General features: G+C 44.1%; 1 protein-coding gene across 4 annotated transcripts in view; it reads right to left on the bottom strand.

Annotated features, from left to right (window-relative positions):
- si:dkey-97m3.1 (fatty acyl-CoA reductase 1) overlaps positions 1-23,287 on the bottom strand; it is a 39,497-nt gene extending 16,210 nt beyond the window's left edge. For 2 of the 4 annotated variants that reach the window (XM_035147561.2, XM_035147558.2), the window contains exons 1-2: positions 23,068-23,286; positions 8,069-8,326 (exon numbers count right to left, since the gene is read on the bottom strand). In XM_035147561.2, the coding sequence (XP_035003452.1) occupies positions 8,069-8,257 (189 nt within the window). In that variant the 5' untranslated portion in view covers positions 8,258-8,326; positions 23,068-23,286. Of the gene's footprint in view, positions 1-8,068; positions 8,327-23,062 lie in introns of all 4 variants that reach the window. The other 2 variants (XM_035147560.2, XM_035147559.2) reach the window with 2 other exon arrangements.
- Between the last annotated feature and the right edge of the window lie 612 nt (positions 23,288-23,899).

The following is a 23,899-nucleotide window of genomic DNA, read 5'->3' on the forward strand; positions in this document are numbered from 1 at the left end:
GTGGGATTGTGGCATTGTTTTGTTAGAAAGGCTCTTTGGATGATAAGCGGTCTTGTGCCAGCCTTCCACCGCTCGCATTTACCACTGCACCCTTCCCCCGGCCCACGGGCATCTGCGAGCTAACCGCCTTGTACCGGGAGACAATGGTCCACCAGTTCGCGTTTCCTCTACGCTCTGCGACGAGGACAACATCCCCACTGCCTTCCAGCCACAAGCGTTTCTGTCTTGCATCTTGCAGTCGAGACAAACAAAGTCGTGTTCTTGAACAAGCAAGAATCAAGGTCGTCTGTAGAGTCACTTCTCCTCAGTGACTTTCCTTTGCTTAAAGTGTAATGGTGGCTAATACACGTGGTCACCTCTTTGTCCTTTCTCTGCACTGGACGCTGCCATTTTTTGGGACGCTGAGAGCAATAAGTCGTCCCTCGTGAGCGCTCGATGCATCGCCTCCGCGGACTTTCACAGAAACCCAACACTAATGGCACTTTCCTTTCAGCCCAGCAACCCGAGATGTCATTTAAACAGCCTCTCTTCTCACTAACTGCCCTTTAACTGGGCTGCACTGTAATCACAGCCCCCTTCACGCAGACCTTCCCCCCCCCAGCGGACCAAACTCATGACAGTGACAAAAAGAGCTAGAAATGAGTAGGAGGCTAAAAAGTTAAGGGAAACCCAACGAAACAGTTTTCTCTTCTTGTTCATTTAAAATATAAGAGTCTGCGATGTGGCTTTCATCCTCAACACTGTCGGTGGTCACACTGGCAGAGGAAGCCAGACACCACCAATCAGAGATGAACATGCCGGAAAAATGTTACTGTAGCTAGGGAAGGTTTACTAAAGTGTGTCAGACAGAAGCAATTAACAGCTGCACCCTCAGCGTTGACCTCCATTTCCTGACACGCACAGTCTATATTAGTCGAATAATAGGACGTGAGCAGGAATCCTGACAAAAGAAGCCCGAAAATTGTTTTTCTAAAAACACAATACAGCACAGTAAACACGGAGGAAACAATGGAGGAACCGTGGATAATTATTATTTTTTCTGACACCAGCCACGTTCTCTTTCCCATCTGTCAAAAAAAGAGACAAGGCCCCATGCTAAGGATGAAATGCTTCGTCTCGAGAGAAGTCAGAAAAGCGAAGCGTCTCGTGGGAAGCTGTGAAGAAGGACAGACGTGACTAACCCCCCAGGGCTCTCGGCATATTAAGGAGGAAAAAAGGGTTCATCTCCTCTTCTCCTCCTCACCCTGTCTTCCATCCAGCCCTGTCCCTCCCTCCCTCCCCCCTCAGAGGCTCCCAGAGGCATAAAAACTGATTTAACCAGCGCATGTCACTGCACATTTCAACACTGCTGCTGAGCGAAACAGCCTCTCAGTCGGAGCTAGAGATCAGTAAGATGCTGAATCGTATTTAGGCTTTGGGATGCAAAGAAAACTAAAAAAAACTTAATGTGCACGTTGGAAGAATTGTTGAGGTTTATCTCACATTATTCTCATAGTCAAGATCATCATTTTAAACTAGCCAATAGGCGTGTATGATGTGAATGTGCAGCGTGTGACATCGCGTATTTAAATGAAGAAAACACGAGACTAGCTACGAAGGCCAAGACAAAATCTCAAGGTTCAGGCTGTTGTCCAAAGCAATGACTTGACTAAATGTGTTTTTACAATGAGAGAATGTACGATCACTTTGGGCTTTTACAAAAATAATAAATGAGATTTTAAATGTTAAGGAGGCTAAAGAGCCGACCCCTGCACTTGAGATATGAAACTGCTAAAGCACAATATGTCTCTTTAAAAGGTAAACACCGTCTACTAATGGTGTTACATTTCATTACTGGTCCACTTAAAAAGAGACACTGTCTGCTCTTTCTTTATTCAGCCCTAAATCAAAGCTTCAGGATTTAGGAGAACCCCTCATCGAAGCAAGCTAATGAAAATGGACGGTCTTCTCATGTCTGGCTCTGGGCGTTCGCTGTACACAACTCAACTTCAAACCAATCGATACGAGCAGAATAAGGCTTACAGTAATGGAGTGTCTGGGCCTGGCGCTCGGTATGTTGGTGGCATCGCGTTCCAGTCCCTCAGACAGTAACGTCATGCCGAGCCAAGGAGAATGTTATAACCCCTCCAAGAGCAAAAGGACAGAAATGAGGCTGAGTTTACGGTGTGAGCCGCAGGTCTTTGTGTTCTCATTAAACAATGACAAGACTGAAACGCTCCAGAAACAAGCTGTAAATACAATACTGACATTTTTATCACCATTTAACATGATGACAAACAAGTTTTATAAATTTAAAAGTCATGCTCTGTCCTTGGTTGAACACGGTCTACCTGATGACGTCTTTCAGGTCCATATGCTTTCAAGTTAAATCCTTACAGAGTCAAGTCTATGTCCAAACCTTTAGTTGGTGCGATTACACTAGTAAAGCAAAGTCCTCATTTCTGAGAATTAAGCCGGACTTGAGTGTTTGCTGCTTCACCCTTTGTGGGTAGAGAAGATAATCATCAGGCCATAGTTCGTCTGAAAAGAGTTGGATAACTCAAGAGCCCAAGTTACACAGCAGCCCATTCGAATTGTGTAACTGTCGTTATCTTGCCGTTCACCCACCGGCTCAGATGTGAAACCTTTCCATTGAACGTAATATCGATTGTCGTTGTGACAAGAAAAGGCGAGTCGGACTTGCGTCACTCGGGCTGATTATCTGCATCAGATTGGTATCAGAGTTTATCTGAAGACGGAGCAGCAGCAGGTTGTAATCTTGATGAACACGAGCCTCTCTGATATGGAGAGCAGCGTCTCGTCTGTCCTGCCACCGGATCCCGAGCATTCTCCCAAACTTCAGCCCCACTTTTTAGGAGAAAAGCAGGACACCCGATCAATGACACCCACCTGCACAAAATCATCATCAACTAAAGGGCAAATAATCATCCAGGGACAAGAAAATCTAAAGGCAATTTTTTATACTTCATTGAGATCTGTTTGTTGACTTCTTCAAGCCATTTCCACAGTATCGATTATCCAATACCAAAAATGCCAAATAACAAAAAAAGAGGGCTCTTTAAGTTGTGCTGCCCTTCAGGTCTCAGAGGGAACTGATGCTACAGAAACTCGTGGTCACTCGCAGACACCTGACAGACTCTCCACCCAATGTAGAGAGTCTGTGCTAAAACGTAATGACTTCACCAGCGACGTTTTAATGTGCTAATTTGTTTCATAAACTGGAGTTAATTTGTGGCCTAATTACATCGGTTCCCCCCCTTGGCCCTGTCTCCGGGGAGGAGTTGTAGGGCTACTGGTCGCCTCTCAGTCTGTTTGCCTGCTGCGTCGCATGATATCCAACCACAGATGCTCTGCAGCGAGCCAGACTGGCAGCAATAACTTCTCCCCATGGAGTCGCTGGACAGGACCAGACACAGAAAATGCTCAGTCACCTCAGTCACGCTCATCCCTAAAAGTTGCCTTCTTAACAAAGCCTTGTGCCACACGTTAAATCCAGGATTTATCTTTTGAGCCCTAAAGCATAAAACACACCAGAATAAACGTCTTCCTTCAGGATTGAGTCGTATATATTCTTCAGGTGGCTTTAACAGTTCAGGAAGCAATTCCATCAACTCCACAAGTGGAAAAACACAGAGGTGCCCCGTTAAGGCCAGCAGGAATCAATAAATCTTGAAAGATCGGATTTGGCTCTGGATGCAAACAAGAGGAAATCAATGCAACCATCTAGTTATGATGGATCAGATTGCGTTAATGGGCAAATTACTGGAAACCACTGAGCAGGGGGCTGCACCCTCAACACAGAGCGAACGTCAGACTGTGGAACAAACATCCTGTGATCAATGGATAATATGGTCTTTAATGCTGAAAGTGCAGGAGCCCTGCGTCAGGACTGTTCAGCAGTAACAACCGGAGCCTGAGAGTGAATTAGAAGGTGAGTGAGTGCAACTGTTCTCGTACATATATAAAACTCTTTGAACTGCATGTTCCTGAGCATCCATGTGTCTGAAATGCAGTTCCCAGACTTTTTTATGCAACACATTCACAAACACGCCCTTATTGTTTTAACTCCATGAACATAACAGATACAGGTGAGGCTCATCGGCCGTGACGCATGTTCAGCTGAGCTCTGGTATTTAAGGCATGAAGCTCTTTATAAGTCTGATACACAGGACGTCAGTGAGGTGGGTCCGTCTGTGTCAGAAACACAGCAACTACCAATCATCTCTCTGTTCTCTGACATTGTGAGAAGACGTCAACACCTACGAGGGAAAATTAGACCGAGAGGAAGAACATCACACAAACATTCCTGCCAAACTACTTTACAAAACAAATACACAACTAAGAATCAAAAAGCAATTAGACATCAAAACAAAAAGAGTAAATATTTTAGCTTTTTTTGCAATCCCACGATCTCCCCTAAAACCGGGGATGAATAAAAACCTCAGGGATCAAAACGATTGCGGAGAAAAGAGGAGCCGACTCTTATTTGCCAAAGAAACAAGACAACATCTGCTCAATAAACGACTGGTTCAACATCTCGCCTGCTCCGAGCCCATTAGACAACATGTTTGAGCAAATATGGAGAGCAAACATTCGGCTAAACTCACAGACGGGCAACCAGCGACAAACGGGGAATGTCGTGAGGAGACGGTGGAAAGTATTTGAGAGGCTGATTCAGACCCTGTGGCCTTTTTGGTTTGAAGTGGTGAAAATGAAGTTTTATTTAGGGATGCATTCATCTATTTTATTAATTTTTGTTTTTATTTAATTACATTCATCTTCTTTCAATCATCTAATGGTTTTTGCAGAGATAAACTTTATTAAAGAGCCTTCACACGATGTCAATGCTGATGCACAGAAGCACAAAGTGCCACATTGATCACTGCACATCCTCTACAGCAGTAATCAATAGTCATTCCACAGTAAACACACAGTAAACCCTCCTCTGATCAGGATCCTGCCTTGAAGGCAAAATTCCACACATCCCCGTCCTTCCCACCAGAGATTCCACCTCCCACCTCTCTCCAGCCGACATCTGAACCCAGTGCTCCCAGCTACAGAGTCGGTCCTGCAGTACGAAGATGCTGCGCGGCCTCAGAGATGAAACGTTAAGACTGGTGCAGGGATTAACGGTCCACTTGAGGGTGGGAGAATCCTGCCGCACAGCGGGAGAGAACCCCTGTGGACCCAGAAGCCCACTTGTATCAAAAGATCTGACATGCCATTCAGTGCCTGGCACCACAGCCGGGGCTGCTGGCGTCGCCCAGACAGACAGACGGACAGAGAGGTGGACGCAGCTTAAATGTCAAAGTAAGTGCAGCCGAGATGCGCAGACAATGAGATTCCTATCGGTTTGTCCTTTTCTTGCTCGGGGCAGCGCCGTGGGATAGATCTCTCGGCTGTTACCTAGCAACAGGTGGTAAGAAAGATACGGGCCGGGCTTGAAGGAGGAGAGAGGAGGCTCACTCGAGAGACCAAAACCACTGTTCTCCTCCATGAATTATCCTAGTTCTGAACAGTATAATACTGATCCCGGGACCCGCATGAATACCAATTGGCACTTGAGGCCAGGTCGTGGAAATTGAATGACATCACTTCTGAATGGGGCCCGAGCTTGAGTGAGTCTGTACTTGGCAGAGCATCAAGCGCTGCCCTGATAGCAGACACTATTAGAGCGATGCCAAATCCAATGGAAATTTGTTGAGGGGGGGAAATACCGCGAAGACCTTCAGCAGAAAAATCATACGTCACCATGAGTGAATGTGAAGTGGGTTAAATACTTAGAACAGGAGTAATCGTTTGTGGAACATGAGTTCTGTGATATTTTGGTGTATTGATATTGTTGACACAGAGCTGCTCTCATCCTATTTGGGTTTAGTAAGGATTAACAATCACTGCTCTAATCCAGGTTAGGATGTTGTTATTGGGTTAAAATGATCAGTCGATTGACAGAAATATATCGGACATAATCAAATTACTCCTTTTTTTTTTACTTTGTACAACAGGAGAGATAATTCTACAAGCCCCCAGAGTCCAAGATAAAGTACATTTAACAACCTGGGTAATTCTATATATTTTATTGTGCACTCTACGTCATAATGTCATATCTAAATGTTCCCTCTCCTTTCCTTCTGTAAAGGAAGGGAGCCTTTTGCATCTGTACAGTATCAGGACAGTAAAAGGTTTTGAACCAGTAAACTGAAAAACCTTTGAGCAAAACAGCGTGACCCTGTTGACATGTAATTAACAACAGATGCAGGCGATCAAAAAAAGTTTTATTCTCACTTTAATTTTTCCCTCGAGGCCACAGAATTTAATTCATTACACGGTGAAAGAGGTTCCGTGAAAGTTTACAGATGTGAAAAGACGAGAAAAAGGCTAAATTCAAAGGGTCAGACCCACGGGCGGTGAGCAGAGCAACGAGCGCAGCACCGAGTTCAACGAGAGCAGTAAAAATAGATCGAGAGAGAAGTGGGGGCGAAACAGGGAAGGTGTGATTTTCTTAGGTGTGCCTGACAGTTTGAGGCCAGCAGCGCCCGAAGAGCAGGAGCACGCGAGTTCGCAGCTGCTGCTTCTGATCAACGACTCGCTCCGCTGTCGATACATCACTTCATTCAGTCCAGTTCGTTTTGTGATGAGTCATGCTTCGCTGCTCGGCCTGATACAGCTGACATCACATATTTAGAGCTTACCTCTCTCCCCTCAGCTTATGTCCCCCCCCATCCACCTCCTTTATTTCTTCCCCTCTTCATTGTCCGACCTCCTCATCCTCACCTCCTGCTCCTGCTACAACCCCGCAGGTCACTCGTCCTTTCAGTATCCTCACTCGGAGTCGTCCCTGTCGCTCTCCGACTCTTCTGCGTCTCTCGCTTTGAAGCCCGGAGATGAACTGTCGGAATCTACCGAGCTGTCATTAAGTTTGTGTCACCATGGCAACAGCTGCTGCCGCTGCCGCTATAATTCACAAGCAAATTTCCGCGGCTCTGTAAACACGCCGAAAACCGCGAAAGCCTTTTGAACAATCCCCGGTTTCGAGTGATGATTTGAATGAACGAGTCTGAGCACTGAACGTCATCGGGTTATTTTCTGCTGCTGCGATGATTTAACACATCTCTCTTTGTGCTGCTTTTTCATATTTTACATGATAACTAAATCATAACCACTGCACATTTCGGTGAAGACGTGAGTGACTCATCTATAATCTGTAACTTTTGTCTTGTTCAAACAACAGAACAGACGACAGAGCATAATATCATCGTCACCTTTTCTTCTGCTCCTCCGGTACAATTCATTCACATTGTTATTCTGTGTTCTTCGTTATTCAACAACACAGAAATAGTCCGATGCTTTGATTGACAATGTGAGATTCTATTCTGAGTTTCTTCAAAGAGAAGGGCAGCCCTCAGTGTTCTCGTTGTTGCTGGTGCAAGCAGCAAAGATATTCTCCTTTATCGTCTTTATCTAGAGTTAAAGATGTTGCTATGCAAGACTATGTAATGATCCGACACCACGTCTTTAAAATCTATTTAAAAAAAAGGCTCCGTTCACTGAGTTCATTACCAGAGAAATCCCTGCACTCATGAAAACTCAGCCAACGACCTGCACGTGCTCGTATTAGATTTATAATCAATTCAGGCCTAATTTCAAGAACTGGAATGAGTATCGAGTGATTAAATGTTGGATCCGGAGCGAGAATAAATAGATTGATAAAATCACTATTCATTTATTAAAAGAAATCACAAATCATCATCTTTAACTTTGAGAAGCACAAATCCTCCCATGTGAGGAGCCGCAAACACACAAATGTTTCTTGTGTTTGCTCAATAAGTGACTTTGATCCATTAATTTTGTTGCTGTTTAATTTTCTTTCTTTCAAACTTATTATTGGATAAACGGTTCGAGCTTTAATAGTCGACTCTCCAGCGCAGTGCAGGTCGATCATCTCTTTTTCAACCGTAATGACCAAAACCACAAGAATCATCTTAATCATCCTATCCATGGAGTGTCTGTGAAACCTCTTCATGGTGTTATTCTCCTGTGGGGGAACAGTGGGTGGAAAATGACTTACTTTGCACTTCATCATGTCGCTGACCCTCTGCTGCATGGACTGCCCGGCTTTGGGTCTGACCAGGATGTAGAGGGCTTTGACCTCGGGGCACGACCTCAGCAGCTTCTCCACCAGCACTTTTCCCATGAAGCCCGTGGCCCCCGTGATCAGGACGTTCTTGCCGGCGTAGTATTCCGCTATGGACGCCATAGTCAGTCTGTTCGTTCCCTCTGTTGTCTGCTTCTCTCACCCGTCGAGGTCCTGGCCTTCAGGCAGCTCCTGCAGAAGGAGGGGGGGGGATAAGTGAATACAAACTGAAATGTTACGCATGAATGTGCAGCTTGTTAATTACTTCAGTCGGATGCAAACACACACACACACACACACACACACACACACACACACACACACACACACACACACACACACACACACACACACACCTCAACAAATTTTTAGCTATGGCTCAGCTGTGTTGTGTTCTGACCTTCAATGAGGACACATGCAACTTGTCTGAAGATCATATGAATATTCACACAGGGATAGAGAGATGGAAATGTTCAGGGGCAGTTTGGCATCTGTGAGCTTGTGTGTGTGTGTGTGTGTGTGTGTGTGTGTGTGTGTGTGTATTGGCTCTATACCTGTGATACCCTGCACAGACACACAACAACCCAAGATAAAGTAGCCCTCACTCGCCCTTCATGTCTTTTCTTCAAGGATTTTTGACGTGTTTCTCGATGACCGGCCGCCCTCATTCTACGCCAACTTAATTGGATCAATTGCGGCTCTAATGGCGGCGGTGTAATGGACTGTGTCTGCTTATTTGGGCCAACTCAATACAATAAATCTGGAGCTGCGTCTGCTGCTTTAGCAGTGGCAGGCGGCCAGGTCCTACATGGTCCTGATTACGGCAAAGACATCGGATAGAGGCGGATGTGGCTCCTGGCTCCTGACTGAGGGCTCGGCCGCTGGTGATTAGCTTCAGTACCGATGCCAGGTTTCCTGAACTGTTCACCAACACAGACTGTCCGGAAGCAACAGCAGAAGCAACAGTTGGCCCCAATACAAGCATATTTAATTTTCCCGTCCACTGATGAAGACTGCGCGGCTCGATTCGGTCAGAATTAGGAGCATCTGTGGTCAATCATCTAAATTACATAACAATTTGCTTCCACTTGGAATCTTATCTGCACAATAAGTTCTGCAAGGGGGGAGACCTCTGTGCCAACAGGTGACTGGAAACTCATCAGTGGGAAAAGCAATCAAACTGCACTCAATCAACAACTAAGGCTGCGACTAACGATTATTTCACCTTGAACCCGTCTGAAAACTAACCAAGCCAGACCCCAACCCAACAGACAGTCTTTTTATTTGCTAGGGTCAAAGGTTAGATCTATTAGAAAAAGTAAGACCTATATATTTCACAGTTTTTACTGTGATGGCCTTCAGCGAAGAGGGCGGTAGTTTGGATCCCACAGATATAACAATACAACAACAGGGTTTTATAAGCATTTGAAGAAATGAGTGCCTTTTCCTGACTGGAGCTTGGAGGCAGAAAACGCCTCATGTAAACGTACATCATATTCAGAGTGTAGGGACTATAATGAAAAGACCATAAACTAAATTTATGGTTGGTCTGCAGAATTAAGACAATGCACTTCGTACATTTTCATGATTTATAATCTGATTCCAGATTTAACTATTTGGCTTTGGTTGTATTCGATGACCTCAGTGCAATGTCGCATATTTACGATGTCAGACTTTGTTCTCATCTTCGTCATGTGACCTTCGCTGCAGCCTCCAGCCTCGATGAGAAACCAGTGTCACGCCGTCTGCAGCTCACAACCATGCTCCAGATGTTGCAGCGCATTTGTGTGTAACCACGACAACGATGCACGACTACAGCACAGTGTATGACGGCCTTGTGTCTCCGGTTGGCATCGTCCTCTTTTCCCGAACAAGCGAACAGTCATGACGTGTTCAGTCACATCTTACGTTTGCCAACCAACTTGCAAAAAACAGCCGGGGCTGCTGGGACGCCTACATGTAAAAACTTGCCAACATTAGCACAACATTAAGTCCGGGCAGACGCTTGATCAGCACTTTCAGTGACTCAGCAGAGCAGTGATTTGTACACAAGATCAGTTTTTTTTTTCCCACCGTGTGTCTTTCATCCTCCCCCCCCCGGGCTGCTGATTCCCGGCAAAGACAGAAGTCAGCAACCAAATCCTCCTGAGCCAAACGTGGCCCAGATAACAAACCATCTTGTATTTACTTGCTTTCTATCCATTCTGCCGTCTGTGCATGCAATATTGAATTACGCTCCCTTTACAAACAGGTTGTGTGTTGGATTTAATACTCCACTCGTTCACAGTCAGAGAAACTAAAGCCCGAGTTTCAAGCAACGCCCACCGAGACTCACTTTCACACAAATTACTTTAATCCTCATTTAAAAACCTTTCTTCCAAGGTGTATAATATACAGACAAGGTAATGTATGTGCAGATTTACTACTCTACTATGCACAGACACTGAAATAAAAAAAAGGTCGAAGTCAAGGTCCTCTGCTGAGGCCCCTGACATTCCAGCTTGTGCTTCACAGTTATTCCCTGTGGACACGAGGACAAGGGCAGAGGGGCTGAGAGTCACTACGGATTAATGCCCGACAATGGAAATGTTCCTGCAGCTGGAAAAGTGTTGGAAGGGACGCACATAACCCAGATTCATGATACTAACACACACACACACACATACATACACACACACTGCTGTATTCTTCCAGGGCTCGACAGCTCCACCTCTTTGCCTGTCACTCTGGCTGATGGTGTTGGGCCTTTATCTCCCACAAGGCAACATGGGAAACAGAAGCTACAGTGTGATCTTCTATTAGAGAACACTTTCTGCTTCCTTACTGGATTCTTAAAGCAATTATTTGGGCTGATAATGCTTGAAATCTTTGGATATTACAGTGTGATGACACCTGAGTTCTGGTACAGATAGTAGAAGCAGAGAAACATAACCAAGCCTGATCAAATCCTTACAAGAATTCATATTTTTGTGTCCCAACCACAAATATATGAATATATGAATATCAAACATTTGTCCGAACCCGGCCTTGGCCATTGCTGACCGTTGGGCTTTGGTCGGGTATCCACACTTTATTGGAGACAGACACATCCTATGATAAGAGGTTGAAAGACTGAGTCAAAAGCAGAATGAGAACCATGAGTTGGACCGTGACCACAATATCCAAGACATCAGAAAAAGGCAACACAGGTTTTCAGTAAGCATCATTCAGGGCAACATCAGACCCAGTGCAGTTTCCTGACATGCATGAAAACACTCCTCTGCTTCCTGAGGCCGCCGGCATGTTTTCTTTCCCTTCATTCTTTTCATGCTAAAAATCACAGGCTTTTGTTGGCAGTATAAAAACAAAATCTAATGTTTTATTAATATTAATACCGATTGCCAAGGATCAGCAGAATAAAGCTTAGAGAAATTCTGTGAGCATTAACCTTGTCCTCTCCCTGATGAATGAGGCAGCCTCCTTCTTAAAGTCTGTATTATGACTTGAAAGGAACAGTCAGAGCAGCGGGCGGCAAAGACGAGCACTAAAACCTGAAGGGATCAGCCTCTCGGGTTGTGACGCCATCTTGACGAAGTACCGCGTCTCGGGATGAAACACTTCCCAGTTTGATGATTAACCACGGTCAAATTCCCACCGGTTAGTATTACAGTGTGAAATTTAACCACCGGACATCGTAAAAGATTATAATCATGCTAACGTCCACTGTCGCCGAATTGTGTGCATTTAACAAACGCTGATATTTTGTCCCATCTCTGACATTTGAAGGACAACGTCTGCACTTAACACAACAAGTTGTGGCATAAGAAGAGAGCTGAGCTGCAGAGGTTTGCTGGTGTCTGAGGCCAACGCTGCTGCACTCCGGCCTGATTTCATGCTTCCTCGTCTTCTCTTCTCTGACTGAGGGTTTTTCTGTGTTTTTCCTCAAAGCCTCCCTCTCCCCAGGAGGTCCACGCTGTTTGTCGGAGGCAGGTTGTTTTAAGCGGCAGCTCTGCGGCCCTTCTGCTGCCTCCGGCCCTTCCTCACTCACCCCTCCATTAGTGGGTCAGCTGAGTGCTGCTGGAGACACAGGCGAGGATCGAGCACTACAGCTGCACGCCGGCTAAAGCCATTATAAGTGGACAAAAGCTGACAGAGGCGGGAGGGGAGTGTGGGAAAAATGGCAAGAGTAAAACGCTGCAAAAATGCAGCCAATAATTAAGGTAGCATTAGTCAACTTGAACAAGTCAACTTGCACAAAGTCAAAGTCACTTAATAGCACACTGCCAACAGGGTAAATAAAAACCCTGAAAAGCGGAGTTAAGTGTACAACTCCTAAGGGCAGTCGTTTTTACATCCCGCTGCCAACACAGAGAGCTGACGTACACTCGAGCCAGGACACAGAAGAGACTCCGGGACCAAACAAGTCTCATCCAGGAGCCAAGACTCAAAAGAAACCACAACAAACACTAGAACCAACATGTCCTGATTCTCCCAGATACACAGTACAATCGTCAAAGACAGATCATCAATAAGTCCTTAACTACGTGATAATGTTTCTGTCCTGGTCTCTACTGGTTCTTGTCGAGGACAATCTCAAGTAAAGAGAAAATGAGCAGGTGCGTGTCTCTTTACCAAGAGGGAGTGGACGTGGGTAACGAATGAATATAAAGATTAGATTAATCACATATATCAGCTCATGGAAAGAAATCACTTGCACTTGAGACACTGATAAAATATTGAGTCATTTTGACCATTCGCCAAGACGACAGACGAGTTTGTTATCAGGCAAAGATCAGACTACTTTAATTCTAACATAACCCTGATTGTCTCATAATTAAAATGATCAGGAAATACTTTTACGATGAGGATGAATTGATGAGTTAGCGCCCACATTACTCCAGAAGCTTTGAAAATGCTTCTGGCCCCATTTTAGTTTGAAAACTCCAGAGTTGAGACGAAGAGGTTTGGAAACGTTGATGCAGTCGCTGCCTGATTGGCTCAAATCTGTCACGACTCTACGGGTGATGAATAAAATGTCGTCTGTCCAAGAACTGAAAATCCTGCTCTTTATTTTGCATCATTCTAGTTTGTAGTATCCTCTGCTACTAAGATTTCAGGTGTGCGAGTCTGCAGAGAGATTGTTTCTGATATGCAGCTACGAAACAAGTCTGGACAGAGATAATGTTTCTTTTAAAACACCATATGTAGCCGTATTGTCACTTAGCCACACCCATTGGCGCAGTGCCGTTTTTTAGTTTTTTTTAAAAGGCAAAAACATCACACCACTCTTGCAACATCGTCACGGCTACACGTGGTTGCTGAGCTGTTCAGAGGAATTTAAAATAACAGTAGACTGAACTCAAGTCAACAAGTCAAACCCTGAATTCTTTCCTTGGAATAAAAACACATCACTTTTTCCATGACGATGAATCACTTAAAACATCTTTTCCAGCTCGACTCCCCCGCTCCAGCACAGGAGATGGTGACACTGCCCTTTTACACAAACCCACGTAATTGCACAGCACTTTTAAGAGCCCTTATCCGAGATTACATTACCGCACAAAAACTAGAAGGTCTTCTCTTCCTTGTATTTTTTTTCCCGAGGCAGCTAAAGGCTAATCTAATTAGAGTTAATTATGTTGGTCCGTGGGCTTCGAGGATTTAAGCTGTGTCTCTTTAATATAATCTTTTAAAGAAAGTAGAAAACATGAGCCAGTTTCAAATCTACACATGAAGGTCACTGCTCGCTATCGGATGCCAGGCCAGAGGAGATTGTGTGTGTGTGTGTGTGTGTGTGTGTGTGTGTGTGTGTGTGTGTGTGTGTGTGTGTGTGTGTGTGTGTGTGTGTGTGTGTGTGTGTGTGTGAGCTTGTGTTTCTGTGTATTGGCAAACACGTGCAACAGTGCATTGTCTACATTTCGTGTGATGGCAGAGGGATGCTGTAATTACACCAGCCGCCTCTGAGTGACGGAGCCTCTTGGCGCTGCGGCGTCAGTTTACGCCAGGCTCAGGCCCAGACTGGCAATAGTAATCTGGATGCCGTGCCAGGGCCCGTGAGTTCATGAACCTGCACCGTGTGGTCACCGCGGTGCGAGTCCCAGCGCACTGCTTTCAAGTAACGAAACCACCGCAACTCGTTTTGCAGAAATCAGGCACCATCAAGCAGGCTGTCGCTTTTGGGAACGAGTTGTTCCAACACCTTTACAAAAAAAATAACACTTCCCTGAAAGCTGTCGTCTTAAGCACTGAAACAAGTGAGGCTCTGTATTACAACACTTCAACTGAAGAGTGTGTGTAAGAGGAAGATGCAACTAGTGAGGTGCAATAGATAACTTTTCCTTTCTGCTCTGCTTTTACTTACTCCCCTTTTAGCAGTTTTGTTTTATCTTCATCATTTTATTTCTCTTTATCTGCCTTTGGTGTTTCTTGTGATGTGAGTTATGATGGTTTCCTCCGATAAAATAATTTCATATAAGTCGTAGTGGCTCATTAGTTAGTGCTCAGCTGCTTTTCAGTTGCGTAAAGAAGGTCGAGGCAAATGAAGAAAAAGTGAGATCGCTTTGTAGTGGAGTATTAATGCAGTGATGTATGAGTAGAGTTGATCTGCGCAGTGGGGTAAATGTCATGGTTTGTGTTTCTAACTTGCGAATAACTCGTCAACTGAGGCTTCGTTTGTAACCCAGTGGACATATTTTGTTCATTTAAACAGTTGTCAAACTGGTTGTAAAAGTGTTCCAGCAGTATAGACTCCAGTATAGACTCCAGTATAGACTCCAGTATAGACGCCTATACTAATGACTCCTCAGTGCAAACACTATCACCATCTTCTTGAGACTCATTTGTATTTATGGAAGTGACAGTTCACGGACACTATGGAAGTTGTGCATGGGGACATTGCCTCTACTCAAACAGATGGACTTAAAACACCAATAACAACAATACTGATAAAGAAATTATACGTTTTAAGTAGTTTCAAACATTATTTAACATATTAATACCTCATTATAATTGTAATATGACACTTTAAAGTCACATTTAAACAGAAATATGATCAATTAGTTTCCCACAATGCATTTCCTGCTACAGACACGTCAATTACCGTTATTGCAACGCCACGCCTGTTAGTGCTGGTGCAAAAGGATGATTCATCCTTCAGAATCCAGTCTCGATGCATTACTCACTATCCAGTGAATATATTGAGTGTTTATTGTGTGAGGAGAAGTCAATGAGGGAGTGTTTTGGGACACAGCCGTGGGATTTGTTTGATTTTCACTGTGGATGCACTTGGACTGACTTGCAAACCCCAGCTGCAGAGAGCTCAGTGGTCTTTTATGATCGATCCGAGGAAGCCATTAACACAGTGGCTGACAAAAGAGCCTCGATTTCCGCAGCCCGACATGAGCTCACATACGCAGACATGCAGCGGCGATGGCAACAGGCCTTAATTGGTGAGGCAGTTTCAAGCCCTTATCACAGAGGCAGACTGGGGCACAGGCCACAGCTGCACTGTCACTTATCCTGCAGACTCATTTTCCAAAAGTGGAAAGAGGCCTGGACCTGGATGTCTCTGAGGCCCCTTCAAGCTGCCTTCACCACTCCATGTTTGCTGTTCACCTAGATCATGATTCATCACTGTAGGTGGTGGAATAATCGCAGACAATGACGGATAAATGTCAACAACGATATATCTGTGAAAGACTTTATCTGCAAATATTTAAAAAAAGGTTTATTTGCTATATTCATTAAATATCTTGTTTTTGATTACCACAAATCACAGCTTTTGTATCCAAGGGTTAAAACAAAGGTTGGTTGTAACTGTTAAAAAACGAGACGTGTCCCCATCGCAGGACAAATATTGTTGGGAAAGGAAAAGTGCCGGATCCTTTCCTGAAAGAACTTTATGATGGTTTCCTCCAGTTTTCATCAAATTACAGGGGGTGTAATGGGTCAGGTTGATGCTAATTAATTACATGTTGATTAAACTTCTGTCCACAAGTGATGTTAAATTATTAAACTGGGATTGGCAGAGTCCAGGAACACTGGACGCTCTCAGTGTGTCGGCATGAAGACTGACCCATTAAAAGCAAGAAGCAATAAAGATTTCCAATGTAATGAATGTGATGCTGTGAATATTATAACATTAAAAGCCAGATCACTTAGCACCGGGGTGAACGACTGCTTAATAACTGCTTTGCTCTTAATCCAAGATGTGCACATGCTCTAATTACATCAGTAATACGCATTAGTGTAAAACGGAAACCTCGGTGACATGATACAGACACACAACTTCTTCTAACTCACGACTCATCCATGCTTTTGAGCAAACACACGCTCTGCCTGCATGGAAACCAATATCTGTGACCGAGTGATTTGATCTGATTGTGATTCAGGTATCTGGTGCAAAGGCAGATTACAGTGAACACACTGCACTTAGAATAATGTAGTACTTCACACACGTGCTCAATAGCTTCACCTTTTGTTGCTGCCAGTCAGGTTCATATAGTTAATGACAGAGCAGCTCTGGCACCAATTGGTGAGCGTTTCGAGTATCACATCCACCCACCAACCCACCAACCCACCCATCCATCCATCCATCCATCCATCCATCCATCCATCCATCCATCCATCCATCCATCAGATAAGAGCCGAGGTAGAAGAACCACCACCACATCACTGATGGTTGTTGAGCACGAGAGGCATGAACATCCACAGATTATTTCAGATTTACGCTGCTAGTGGACAGAAACAGAACAAGATTTAACTCTATACCTTTGTAATCTTACCTTATTTGACACAAAGGAACCCAAAACACCAAACACCAAACACACACACACACACACACACACACACACACACACACACACACACACACACACAGCTCATTCCAATCACATTGTGATATTATCGGAGGCAAACGATGGAACCTTTAAAAATGCAGCTAAGTGGTTGTTGCCAATTTCCAATTTCTGTCAATAAAAGACAAATATGTTGTCCAAGGACAGTCTTGTTGTTGTTGATGCGTGTGTGTTTGTGAGTGTGTGAGTGTGTGTCAGATGTCCTTAAGTGTGTTTCAGAGAAAAAGAGTTGGCAATCGGCTTTGGCTGTCTGCTGGATACCAGACGAGGAGGAGAGATTATGAGAAAGGCTGCTCTCTTCCTGGTACCGGAGTGAAGATGTGGTTCATGCTCGGGCAAGAGTGACTGATGTGTTACCGAAAATGAGATCAAATGTTTACTGTGGTGCAGTTCAGATTTTCTTCTGGTAAACGTGGTTATCGCTCCAGGATTTCAAGCGTTATTTGGTCTGGTTAAAGTCAGCAAACACTTTGGTCAGTGTCAAATATCTTTAAACCTGCAGAAACCCTGTCATAATAAACGGTCGATCCATGACTAACACATCCTCTGTGTAGTATTTCTCAATTCTGTGTAAATTGGCAGCGACTCCTGCTGCCGTTACCACAGCAAAACCACACTGACAAGTGTCGACACAGTAGGCAAATATTAAGCTTAGTTTCCTTGATGGATGACTTAAATAATTAAGTGAGTCACGTTGCCCTTTAATCTTCTGACTCATCGCTGCTTCCACATCAGAATCAAAGCAGGCATTAAAAACAGGAGTAAATACCTCGGGAGGAAAACAGCCCTTACATTCAAAAACAACTTGCTAATTGACTGCGTTGTTATTTAAAGAGCGGCTGCACCGTTCACTTTGAAGCAGTCTTTTATCTCCTCTGCACCACGGCCACTTCTGCTGCATTGTGTCGTTTGTGAGGAGGATATGATCCCAATAAGCTCCTGCTCTTCCATTTCTGTTCAACCAGTTGGGGGGGGGGGGAGCAAAGACTGACGTACAGGAGGAAAGTATGCGTATCTTTGGCTGCCAGCCACAAGGTCGATGTATAGGAGGCTCGGCCTTTATCCAACAAGTTCCTGATATGGAGAACAAGGTTCGACCTAACAGGGTCTTAGACAAACATCTCTTTCCAAATTAGCCAAAGAGGTTTTTCCTTGTTGCTCCCTTAAAAACAAACACTAACTTAGAATATGTCACACGTAAAGAGTTTGACTTCTACAGCAGCTAAAGGACATGATAGGCTCGGGTGTGAGGGCAAGTCCAGGCAATCAGCCTGTCATTGCTTCACCTCGAGACAATCTGGTTCCTCTTGTTTGTCTTGTGTGTGTGTGTGTGTGTGTGTGTGTGTGTGTGGGGGGAGACGAGGATGCCTTGTTTGATAGGCTGCTTAAATAAAACCGTTGGGGCAGTTCCTACTTCGGCAGAGCTAAAATGAGAAACATCGCAATGAAGTAAATGTCCTGATGTCCTTATGAATAATCCACAATCAGTCCTAAAATAGCAAGAGAACCCAACAGCCCCAATGTCCATAGTGAGGATTATAAGTGGAAGAATTCACCAATAGCTCTCGAACCCGGTTGTCTTTCTACGTTGACAACTTCATTAACGTCTTCTAGGTGCAGGGCTCCTCTTTTTCAATCCTGAGATACTTGCGTCCTTTCGGTTTCCCGTCCTGCTGTTTTCTAACATGAGCTCACTCTGACATTTTATTCGAAGGCTGGCAATAAAAAGAGTTCTGGAAAATGTTGGGAGCAACTAAGTCGGACATTTGTGTTCTCACGTACAACTGGAGCTCAGTGCATGTTTGAGAGCAGCTTTAGATTCTGCTCTCATACACAAATGTTTGATTGGACAAGCGCAAACACAAATTACAGTCCTGAGGCTCTGTATTTTTTCAGTCATTGTAGTTGTGATTGTTTGTGTAACTGGTAGATTAACTTAAGTAACATCCGCCTGCTCACAGGGTGTTTCCTGTTTCACTTTCTTTACAAGCGAGGACTTTTTTGAGTTCTACTGATTATAGTGGAAGAAAATGTAAAGATAACGAGAGGAGACGAGGCGGACATGTTCCACTGGTTGATGAAATCAGTGGCTCCTACACCCTGATCTGAAAGAGCTGCTGTATGTGGTGGTCATTGGCTGCATTAATCAACACCGAACATCCTCTCCATTAGCTTCCATGGACACGCTGTTAACAGATAACCCACGTGTATGTTGGGTTCAATGTCATACAGCCCATTACAATATCCCCCTGGTTATTAACAAGCCAGGAGGCTCAGGAGAACCACATATGAAGAGGGTGCTGCAAGGTGACTGTAATCTACAACATCTGCTTGAGCCTTCAATGAAGTCGTTTTCCTCCCATTTAAAGTGGCAAGAGACAACTTTCACCTCCGAGTGTTTCCAAGTGGAATTGATGGAGTTTAACCGACCTGCCAAATCACAAAGTAAGGTTTATCCTCAGGGTGAACGTGGGATCAACACAATCTCTCCCTGTTGCTGCCGTGGCCCCTTTCTCCTGCTCATTTATCCTCACCATCCACCGCCTTGGCACCAAATGCTGATTCAAACCTATCTGGGAGTTCCCCTGAGAACCAGTGAACCACAGGTGCAGGGACTCCGCTCCTCCTTTAGACCTGGCTCTGCAGAAAGGGCACAACCACAGTGCGTGAACTACTTTTATCTTTTTTTTTTTTTTTTTTAAATCAACACCTGCATTATTCTGCTTGTTGTTTGTTTTACTAAACTATTCAGTTTGTTGCTCTTGAATTAAAGCATTTATCTTATCAGATGCTATTCAGCAGCTCTAACGCAGGTCGGACTGGCAAGACCACAACATCCTGCTGTGGGGAGGAGACGGCACGACCGATCACAGAAGAGCAATCTGTAACTTTCAACACATTCAAATTAGAGCAACGACAAAGCATCCAGTGTTTTTTTTTAAAGTTATTGCGCCATGTAAATCTCAGTCCTGCCAGATAAAATGTATGATTGTGAATGGAATGAAGTGGAACAGCTTCGGCCTGTGTGAACTGTCGATGAGGTCTGCATCGATGTGCACGATTCCCAGAGAGCGCTTTCATTTCTCTGACATTTTATAAATCAAATTACGAATAAGAAAACAATCGCAAGATTTATCAATATCGTAAACAATCAATATTTGCAGTCGAAATACATAAATCCCACGTCAGGCTCAGGATGAATCGTCATCATGTGTCCAACAATCACGCTAAAAATTAAATACAAATGATGGTGACTCATGAGCTCACATGTCAGAGACTTTAAAGCCGATGATGTTCCCCCGTGAGTTGATCTTTGGAGGAGCCCATCAATATGAAGTGTCACCTAACAGGCACTTCCTTCCTCTAAAGCCGACAGTAAACCAGCAGGTTTCACTGAGGGACTTACTGTCGCACATCGAAAAGAATTCTCCAGAGGACGCAAATCAATGTGGGGATTTTTACACAGCACTTCTCAGAATGTCCAAACAGAGACGTGTGCATGATGTGTTACATGTTACATCACGATCAACAAGACTGAATGATAACAATCCGAGGCTGAGGAAGGTGGCACACTTTACAGGACTCGCTCCTCCACACAGGCACTGACTGAAAAGAGGTTTCTCTGCTGAGGAGGAGTCTTTATATCACAGCCGTGTCTCGAGGCCCAACACCAAAGATGCAGAAGAGACATACCTCTGCACTTAGTGTGTTGTGTTACTAGTCTCTGAGGAATGGAAACATACAGGACGACTGAAAAGAAACACGTCTACGCAACATTTAGAGATTTAAGGTTCAGGCCGATACTGATATTACAAAGTAAAATACACTTCAACGTGAACTTTCTGCTTTGTTTATTCTTTAAAATAAAAGTTGATGTATTATATTATTAACATATTGGCAAAAATAAATGCAGATATTGATATTTTTGCGAAAGGCTCTATTAGATGATATTGAAATAAGAGCAGGTCAGGTAAAACATGACAGGATGAGAGGATGTGATATGATATTTTGCTCTGTCACATTTGCTGAACCGACTTACTACGACTTAAGTTGTAAAACAATTTGTCAAAGAATCTTTCCTGCCAAGATCTTTTTTACGAAACACAACTTTGTCAACTTTTAACATTTCTGAAAAATAAAACATCATCCACTTTGAGAGCAGCCATGTATATCATTTTATAAATCTTTCTACCAGCGTCTGATCAGACTTAATACAGCTTTGAAAACATAACACTTAACTGAGAACAAAATATAGGTCGCCCTGTGATAATTAGCTTTTTGTGATCCCGATTTAGAAATCAGCTCACGGGTCTTTTATAGCTGCGATAGTGACGAGCAGCATTTATCATCACACACCAAAACAGCTTCTGAGGAGGGAAACCTGCTCACACCATATGTTATATATGAGTTTATATATATAGAATCAAATAAGCTATATCCCCACATTTCATGATGGAACTTGTTTCATTCAACATGTGCCAGGGGCATCGTGTGTTCAAATATTTCAAAGGGAACAGTTTCCTGACTCAGCACGAGTGGTTTGACTTCATTAAGAAGACGGTGAATAAATTACACGAGACAAACGTCTGATATTGATCAGGGCCGGGACCCCATTGGCTTATTGTGTTTGAATTATGCATGTTTGTGTGAATGAAAGGGAGATAATCAGTGTCGTTAACCTGTTTAGTTCAGATCTACGACATGATTAATGATGACAAACACTTTAAAAATACAGCAGCAACGATTAGTCAGTTAGTTCATCAATAGAAGACGACTGAGGAACTCATTTGAGGACTTAATAATGGTTTTAATCACTAGAACCTGCTGGTTTTCAGCTCACAGCCCATGACACACAATATCTTTGAGTTCTGAACGAGACAGTGAGGGACAGACATGTCAGGGTCTGTGGTCTGATGATCATATTATATAGAAATGAATAAACATGGAGGCAAGGGTCTGAACTCAAGCTGCTGCCCAGTGGCACGTTCATGATGAGGAGGCTCATCTTCATCCCAGTCAGAACACATCAGCCAGGAGGAGGTGATTCAAACGACTGGCCTCCACATGGCACGCACGCACACATGCACACTCACACGCACACTTATACACATACACACACATTCTTCTGTTATTTATCGCTTCGATCGCCACAAAAATCACAATATTTACAAATTTATCGTTTTCATAAATCCCTGCTAACACGTTCCGTTTGATGACGTGAAGACAGAAATGGTTAACACACCACTTCCGGCAAAACCCTTTACAATAAAAAACTAAAAAGGAAGGAAGGTACCAACGTCTTCTACTTTCTATTGAGTTTTTAATCTATAAATAATTGGATTAAATAACGATCAGAGGGAATAAAACAGAAACAGGTTTGTATTTTGGTATTAATTAAATGGAAACTGTTATTTGTGCCTGGAATTGATAACAAATAGATGTTGATAACCATTATTACAACTTTTATTGACTTATGCTTTTAATATATATAAATAAATATGTGAAAATGAACCAATTCCACTTTTAAACAACTTCCTAGTCAGACTAATGGACCCAGGTTGTCGGAGTACAGGGCCAATTTAAAGGGTTTAAATATAAAGAAATTCACATTTGATTAAATACAGTTATATTTAGTTATAACTCTGAAACGAGTGGTTTATTATGTGTATTAGTTCTCTGTTCCTTTGAAGGCCGAGCTCCGGACGTGTAGCGGCGAACTGCTGCTCGCTCCCCGCGGCTCCTCCACGCTGACTGCGGCTCCGGTCCCGGTGTCTGCCGCCCTGCCTGCCGTCGGAGGCGGCTACAGCTCTGCGCTGACTACGTGCTAACACAACCCTCCACGTCCACAACAACACGAACAAACGATACAAATAAAACCTCCACAACCCCCTGAATCCATGTTCTCCTTCACCCGCTCAGCATCCTCCTCCCCGGGCGGAGAGAGCCTCCACAACCCGGAGGAAGATGCTCCAGAGGCGGCGTGCCACTGCCCGGACGCCCCGCTGCCTCCAGCCCGGAGCCCCGCTCAGCCCCGCAGTCCCACACAGCACAGCCGCTGAAACGAGGAGGAAAACGTGGGGAGATAGAAACGCACCTTACCGTGGACGTCGCTCGGCGCGGGCGGCTCCTTCCTCTCGCGGGTTGTCAAAGAGGCTGTGGGTTAGTGCTGCGGACTCTCTGCCTCCACCCACCGGCCGCCCCTGGGCTCCTGCTGCTCGGATACTTCCACCGTCAGAAGACGCCCGGTTCTTCCCCCTCTGATGCACAGCCCTGCCTGCCCGCCTGTGAGCGTGTGTCTGCGGATGACAGACGCTGGACCCGGTGACACTGACACACGGAGGGCAGGGCGTGTCCCCCCCTCCCGCCCCGCACGCCCCGCAGGGCCCCGCACGGCCCGCCCCTTGTCCCGCAGGCACACGCCGTTCTGGAGGAGTGAAGGAGGAAACACATGGAGTCGTTTTATTATGGGACTGATTTATAACAGCATGATTATTAAAGTAAATACACAACAATACACACAGTTCAGTAGTTAAATGATAATTGATTATTATTCATTAGTAAATATTTAGTATTTGTTTTACAACTTGTTAGAAAATGGGCCTTTGGTTTAACAGATGATTTATAATGAATATTTACTAAATATTTAGTATTTTTCTGACAATTTGTCATGAATATTTTCCTTTGGTATAGTTGATAATTCATAATAATGAATAACTGAATATTATTAAACTATGGGCCAGCTGACAGTCAATTAAATACATTTACAGGGCCGTGCACAGACACTTCGGGGGGCAGGTACTCAAGGGAATAAGATTCGCACCCCTCTAAGTACTCAAATAAAACTTACTACACATTTACAAGTACTACAAAATCATGAATCAACATCTATCAGATGATCTTGAATTCTACATTTACATATTTATATATAAAG

Source organism: Hippoglossus stenolepis, chromosome 22 (genome assembly GCF_022539355.2).
Source record: "Hippoglossus stenolepis isolate QCI-W04-F060 chromosome 22, HSTE1.2, whole genome shotgun sequence".
NCBI lineage: Eukaryota > Metazoa > Chordata > Actinopteri > Pleuronectiformes > Pleuronectidae > Hippoglossus > Hippoglossus stenolepis.